The sequence below is a fragment of the Pipistrellus kuhlii genome, unplaced genomic scaffold, assembly GCF_014108245.1.
Source record: "Pipistrellus kuhlii isolate mPipKuh1 unplaced genomic scaffold, mPipKuh1.p scaffold_m20_p_5, whole genome shotgun sequence".
In the NCBI taxonomy this organism is placed as follows: Eukaryota; Metazoa; Chordata; class Mammalia; order Chiroptera; family Vespertilionidae; genus Pipistrellus; species Pipistrellus kuhlii.
This window is the reverse complement of record NW_023425551.1, coordinates 31,940,306-31,947,594: the sequence shown is the minus strand read 5'-3', so window position 1 is coordinate 31,947,594 and position 7,289 is coordinate 31,940,306. Positions and strand designations below refer to the sequence as shown.

At 50.7% G+C, this 7,289-nt stretch overlaps 1 protein-coding gene across 3 annotated transcripts in view; it reads right to left on the bottom strand.

The window, feature by feature from the left end:
• Positions 1-1,772: 1,772 nt before the first annotated feature.
• Positions 1,773-7,289, bottom strand: part of SCML4 (Scm polycomb group protein like 4) — a 68,713-nt gene continuing 63,196 nt past the window's right edge. For 2 of the 3 annotated variants that reach the window (XM_036414731.2, XM_036414732.2), the window contains 2 exons: positions 3,173-3,318; positions 1,773-2,047 (listed from right to left, as the gene is read on the bottom strand). In XM_036414731.2, the coding sequence (XP_036270624.1) occupies positions 1,922-2,047; positions 3,173-3,318 (272 nt within the window). In that variant the 3' untranslated portion in view covers positions 1,773-1,921. The remainder of the gene's footprint in view (positions 2,048-3,172; positions 3,319-7,289) is intronic. The other variant, XR_004983773.2, reaches the window with a different exon arrangement.

Here is a 7,289-nt window from a genome sequence, read left to right as displayed (position 1 = left end):
CACATCTCTCACCCCTGAAAACTACCCACAGCACCCCTTTGGCGTTGTTTGGGGATGGTTTCGATCTGGGGGCACAGTGTTCATGTTTTTGTAGTGAGGGGGGTGCTAGTGAGGGTTGGTGGGGGGGCTGTGAAAGTCTCTCAATGAGGTATATGTTGATGGAAGAGGCACCATGAGTTCCAGAGGGTTGAGCAGAATCAGTGGAGAAGTGTGGGTTGTTGAGGGGATTCCGGACATCTCACAGCATGGCACAGAGTATTTCTTATGATCTTCATCTAATGCTAACCAGTTTCCAAAGAATCAGTTTCCAAAGCTCTCCGGGGCTGCCTTGGGGTTTGGGCAGGCCATGTCCTGCACAAGGGCACCTGGCTGAGGGGTGAGGGGCAGAAATCCCAGCCGGTTCCACTCTCCCACCGAGACCCCTGCAAAGGCTGCCCCCTGGAGGTATTTGGGCCAAGAGAAACCCTGGGGTTCTTTTTGATCCTCACCCTTCAGATGGCAAAGTCTGGTCTTCATCTCCTCATCTCCAACTACGGGTTTTTATTTATTTATCTTTTAAGAAAGAGGAAATGCCCCTGGCAAAGGTGAATTCATTTTAAAGATATGTTTCCTGTTCAGTGAGAGAGGAAGGGAAAAAAGAGAGAGGGAAAGGGCTAGAAAGAAGCATGAAGACAAAGTTGTCCTTCTGTCTAGCAAATTGTGGATGCACCGTCCTTCCCTGGACACAGCTGCAAGGGGTAGAAAATCAATTTTTTCCCATTACTCCACCGCGAAGAGGGGAAACCTATTTGTAAACGAAATTAAACCCAATAATCGCATGTCTGCGTGTTTGTTAAGGACTAGAAAAATTAGCCACAGATACAACTACACAATCCAGCAATGTAACTAGCAACCAACACTCCCATTTCAAAGCTCAGTTGAGACATTTTTCTTGTTTTTTAAAGAAACACCCATGGCTAAATGTCACTAAGACTGTTCGGCGGGCCAGCGTATCGACACCTCAGTAAGGATTCTGGAAGAGAAGAAACTCCAAAGCCCCATCTGGGATGAACGAACTTTCAATTTCTTGCCTTCGCTGCTTGTGCATCAGTCCGTAATAATGATTGGCTAAAAACCAGAACCTTCTAGAAGATGGTTTCTTTCCAATTACCTTTGGGAGGTAATTAGGTCTTCCCTAATCCGTCTGCAATCCGCGGTGCTGACCTTGGAATAAATTCCCTATGCTGTGTAGGCTAGATCTTGCTCACAGAAGCCCTAACCCTCCTACTGAGGACAGAATGATCAGCCTGCAGGAGTGAGGGTCCTGAAATCTCATTAGCAGCCTGCCCTCTAGTGGGATAACACAGTACTTCAGATCACTGGGAATAGAAATGGGTTGTTTTTTTTCTTCTCTTTCGGAGAGCAAAAGAATTCAAGTTTTCCAGATAGTGCAAGGGGGGGCATTTATCTCCAAAGACAGCCTTCAGAGCTAAATCAAGCAAGGCTCACACTGATACGTCCCCGGGTCACAGTCGAAGACAGGTGGTGCTGTGGTGGGCGTGGCCACAAGGCCTGCAGAGCGAGACCAAGGTCTTTTCGCACCCGTGGAACCCTCCAGGGTTCACCTTGGGCGATAGCACTCAGTTCCCCACACTCTCATTGTCCAAATAGGACCCACTCTTATGGCAACCAACCTATTAGGAATGTTACAGATAATAGGCATTTTTGTAATTTTTTTTTGGCAAATCATTAACACAAAAGAGCCTTTGAAATGGGGCCAGGTTGACTTTTGGAAAAGGCAAGGCGTTTTGTAAAAAGACCCCGTCTCTGTGCCTGTTGTTTTGAGAAGAGAATCTGTTTTTCCATGGTGGCTGGATGTTGGTAAGGCAGAGATGATCTCGAGATCTGCTGTCTGGATTTTGCTTCTGTCTTCTAGAAACTTTCAGAACTTGGCCTGCTTCAGTTTGTCAATATGGTAACAGAGCTTCAGCGCAGGTCCTAGCTTCAGGCCCAGGTACTTCATAATCATGTCACTCTTCAGCAACAAGAGGGCATTGCCGTCAATCTCCTGGTGGAACAGGGTCAGAACACAGGAAACCCAGAAGATGGTCAGAGCGATCAGGCGGTGGCGACAGTGAAAGTGTGGTCAGGGGGTGAGGTTAGGGAACGTGGATGCACTTAGGAACATGTTCTTAGTCCCCACGCAATACCTTCTTTAAAAGATGGAGCAAACATGTTATATGCTCCTCTCCCTGGGGTAATTTAATACAGTGGATCTGTCATATTCCTACTTTATCAGGGTTGAAGGAATTAAACATAACTCCAGCAGGGTCCCCATATCTCACCTATGATGTCTATCTCCTCATCCGATCTAGGGCTAAATGAGCAAGAAGTGTGTGATGGACTGAGTGTCCCCTGACCCCTCCCCATTCATTTGTTGAAATCCTCACCTCCAAAAGGTGGTTACTTTGGAGGTAATTAGGTCACCATGGTGAAGTCCTCAAGAATGGGATCAGTGTCCTTACACAACGAGAAGATGACAATCTGCAACCTGGGAAGGGGCTCTCACCAGATGAAGACCAGGCTGATCTCGGACTTCTGGTCTCCAGGACCGGGAAGTGAATTGCTATTCATAGCTACTACATTTGTGGGAATTGAGGATAACAGCAATATGATAGAAAACTGACATAGAAAGCTTGGCAGGTTAAATATGAATTCTTATCTTTTTTTTTTTCTTTTTTCATTTACCACCTTTACATATTTCAGGATCTCCTACATGATTGTAAGAATGCCTGCTAACTGAAGGCTATCTACAATCCAGGCACCATGCTAGACAGTTTGATGCATCTTCTCCCTTAACCCTCAAACTGCTTAGGACCAGGCACTAATAGTTTGCCTGGTATATCGTAGGTGTGCTGAAAATATTTGTTGAATGCACGGATGGATGGATGGATGGATGGATGGGCAGGAAAACAGGCACTCCTGTTAAAGGACAACATGATGGAACCGATGGGGCAAATATCCCTCTAAAACAAACGAAGGGGTGGTTGCGCTCTGAGAAGAACCGGCCTCCTTGAGTGGTGCCCCCAGGGCTCAGTTCAGAACCACCCCCAGCCCCCAGCTCCCTGAACCTCACCCTCCTCCCATGCCTCCCCACCCCACCTCCCCGGGGCCGGGCCCACCACACACATACGTGCTTTCTGAAGAGCTCCACATGAGGCCCCAGAGCCTGCGGGTCAGCGTCTTTCACGAACCGTACCACGTCCTCCACGGTCCAGGTGGACGGGTTCCTGCTCCTTGGCCGCCTGCCATCCTGCCCGTCTGGAGAAGGGCTTGAGGCTGGATGGGTGAACATGGAGAGCAAGACCATTAGACACCAGAACAAGGGCCTCAGCACCTATCTGCTCCCACCGGGCCCTCAAGTCCAAGGTGCTGGTCTGAGTAACCTCCTGTGGCAGAGCAGGGCTGTGAGTGGCTGCACTCTGGTTGTGACCCAGTGTTCCTTCAGCTTCCCTTGTCCACCTTGAGCTGGGTGCTGATGCGGGTGGAGCCTAGGCAAACTGTTTGGTGGGAAACGTTGTCCTCTCGTTACGGGGTTTGTAATCATTGGCTTCTCCATTGCTCTAAGTATGTATCTGTAAAAACTGGGTCAATCAATGTAAAATGATTCAGTATCTTTCGCAGAAACAGTGTAAATAACTCATACGAGAGCCTTGTGTGGGTAATAATCCTTAATCCCCTTTTCAGGCCAGAAAAAAAGCTGAGGCTCTGACTAGTGAGGCCGCTTTCCCACAGAACAATCCTGTCTTAGAAGTGGGGGAGCCTTCGCTCTGTTCCCTTCTCCAGCCTCAGGGTGCCATGGTTCTCTGCGTCCCTTCTTCCTTCCACACTGTACGGTGCCCGAGAAAAGCACAGCCTCACAACGTAATGGTTTGGCTGAGAACTGGGCTTTCGTGGACATTGCCCTGCCTTTTCCTTGTTGCAGCTGGAAGAGGCCCCTGAGGTTGTCCGGCACGGGCACTTTTGCCGGGAAACTGTCGCCGTGTTCCCCACCCCCCACCCCCCTCCCAAGCCCTCTGCATGCAGATGTGTGCTCATGAGAGGTGACTCCACAGCCTTTAAAGACATCTGCACTCAACATGGGGATGAGGCATCACGGAATCGTACTTGCCTCTGGATCCCACCCCGTCGAAGCTTCGGCATTAGTCAGCGTGATAATAGGTGCTCTGGTTTCAAAGGCTGGAAGACCACGGTGCCAAGAATGATTTTAGAGTGATCAGAGCAGAGGGCAAATCTAATTTCCTGTATTTGATAGAATGAAAAGATTCCAGGCCGACTCACAGCCTCCTCTGCGGGAGCCTGAGTTCCTCTGAGCAAGGCCAGGGAACAGGAAGGGCAGAGCAAGGGAGGTGTGTGTCTCTAGGAGGCGGTGCGCCAGGGGATGGCGCTGGAGGGAGAGAGGCCCCCTCCTGGCGCCTGCTGCTCACTGCAGCATTTTTCACTTCTCCAGGCTGGAAGGGCTGCAGCCGGGCCTGGGAGCCTCTCTGAGGGGCCTTTGGTCACACAAGACAGAGCAGCAGGAGGCCTGTCACACCCCTGGAGTTGCTCAAGCTCCAAAGCACACGGACTCCCTCTAGAAGGAAGAGAAATGGAGCTTTCCGGTAGGTAGCAGGTTTGCAAAGCCTTTGCAGTGGCCTCTGCTCGCAGAGATAACAGACACGCCAGCCCCTCCAGCGCTGTGAAGGTGTCAGGAAGACGGACGGGTATGGCCAGGCAGAGGTGATGGACAGTGGTGAGATGTGATGGACGTGAAAAAAAAAAAATCCTGCTCCTAAAAGAACAGAGCGTACAGCATGCTCGCCTGGGGTCATTAGGGAGACAGCATTCTCCAGCACGGAGGACGCAGTGCACGATCCTGTCCGCTCCCTGGGCTGCTGGAGCCGGGAAAGAGAAACCCATGTGTAACTAAAGATGGCTGTGGTCCTTTCTAAAGCGGAATTCACATTCCCCGGGAATAGAATGACTAGGAATCAGGGTTCAAAGCAATCCCAGCATTCTCACAGCACAAGCACTTGTACTGCTACCTCCGAGTCTCTCCTGCCTCACACACCCACAAGCACATGCGTAATTCCCTTTTGTGCATTCATAAATGACTTAGCTAACAATGGGGTCACGAGAAGAGGGGAATGAGCAATGAGCTCGGAGTCAGAAATCCCTACCGCCCACCAGCTACTCTGTGCCTCTTGGGTGTGAAATAAGGGAGCTGGGAAGGACCTCGAAGGTCCCTTCCACCTGAGACACTGCATAGCCCCTTTACACCACAGGCTGCCCTTTGCAACACTCACGGGTTAGCCGCTCACACAACAGAGCTTCACCTGAGACCTTCATCTGTGTCCATGTGCAAAGCCTACGGGATGAAGAACCAACAGCGGGCTCCCGGTCCCTTTCCTGGCCCTGATCATTCTCTATGGGCTGCTGTTTCTTCAACTTGTTTCTCACGAATATTGTAAGAATCAGTGAATGTGTAGCTTTGGGCTGGAGCCAGATCAGAAGCTTCTGAAGGAAAGCCCATCAGTGCCCAAAAGGGGACTAGGCTGCCTTTCCTCGGGCTGCCTGTAGATCCCCTTAGCAGCCAGAGCTGGGCTGGGAGGAGACAGGGTGAAGGCAATGGGGAGGGTAGATCTGTCCTCAGCTCCTCCTCCTCACCTGCTCCATAGAATGCACCCTTCCTAGAAACAAGGCAGGCAGTGCATAAGGTGGCAGGTTAGCCCGCCATCTGGGCAGCATCAGGCAACTTAAAAGTGTTGTCTTTCATTGTTTCTATCACAATAGTCTTTCCTATGAGGGGAGGGAGATGGGAGACAGAAGAGGGCCTGCCCAATTCTTAGATTGTAATCAAGTTTTAATTTTATTCCTTCAAGACCAGCTGCCATGTTTGTATGAGAAGAGAGGATGCCTCTAGAGACCGTAGGCCTGAAGGGAGGCCCAGCAGGGCTGATTCATCCTCTGCCACCACTGTGGCCTCTGGGCACGCAGCTTGATCTCACCCCTTGTCCCCACTGCCCCTCCCAGCCAGCTCCTGCTTCCCCTCCCAGCCAGCTCCTGCTTCCCCTTCCAGCTGGCTCCACGGTCACCTCTCCGGGAAACCTTTCCTGACTCCCCAGAGGAAGCCCAGCAAGCTCTCCCTACCGGACTCTCCCATAGCAGCCATACTTGTCCTGTGGGGCAAGTCACAGCTGTGATTCAGTGTGTGCAATTGTTCTGTTTGTCTCTGGAGCTGCACCCTGTCAGCTCCATCCTTAGACCCGAGACGATCCCCTGGCATGTTGTGCTCAGTAAGTTTCTGCTGGCATCTCTCTAAGTCTTAGTGGGTGCAACTCTTCTCCCCAGAATGAACAGACCCTTGTCCTGCCTTCAGCCACCCACTCACATCACATACAGTGCTGTTCCCATCCTTGTTCCGGCGGAATTGTCTGTTCGTCACCCGGACGCCATACACTACGAAAGCAAACTCCAACTCATGGGAAGCAAGTGGGTGCTAATAACAATGTCTGATTTACTTTGTTCCTTGATTCTGAAGCCTGGACCTGAAGTTGTGTTTGGGAATTCTACAGCACGTCCTGTTATAAAGGCAAAAGTCAGGACGCTTTTGTTGTTTGCAGCCTCTTTACGGCTCTCAGTGATTATGTCGGGGAGGAGAGACGGGAGAGAGCTCTTGAGTTTTCACCCGAGGATCAGCAAAACACAACAGGTAAATGTGTCCTGTGATGACATCCCTTCCGAGTCCACTGGCAGAGGTGATGGGTGTGATGTATCGAGACAGCAGGCGGCCAGGCAAAGTGCTCACGTGAGAGGGAAGAGGGAAGGTTCGCAGCTTTGTCACGTCGTCCATATCCATTCCTCTGCCTGCAGCCTCATGCTGTGTTCTGGCCTCTGTAGTTTTAATCCATTTTGATTGGCACCATGGGGCGGGGGGGTAGGGGGGAATTCATTGCTAGATTCCTTCCAAGGTTTACGACTTGGGTCAAACCCTCTTAAAGGGGCTTGGTTCCTTCATACCAACTGCTTTCACTGGGGATGCTATTTCAGAGCAATATGGGGCAGTTCCTTGTGCACAGGGAAAACTAATGGCCCTCTAGAGGGCCCCCAGCAGGCAGCAAGGTGACAAATGGCTATGGCGGCCCATAGCTTTCTCTCTACTTGTTCCCACATGGTTTATTTCCATGGCTTCCAAATGTGGTTAGCTGTGCAAATTACGTTCAAACAAAGCATACGTAAAGCCCCACTCTGCAAATACAAAGGGGCCCTGA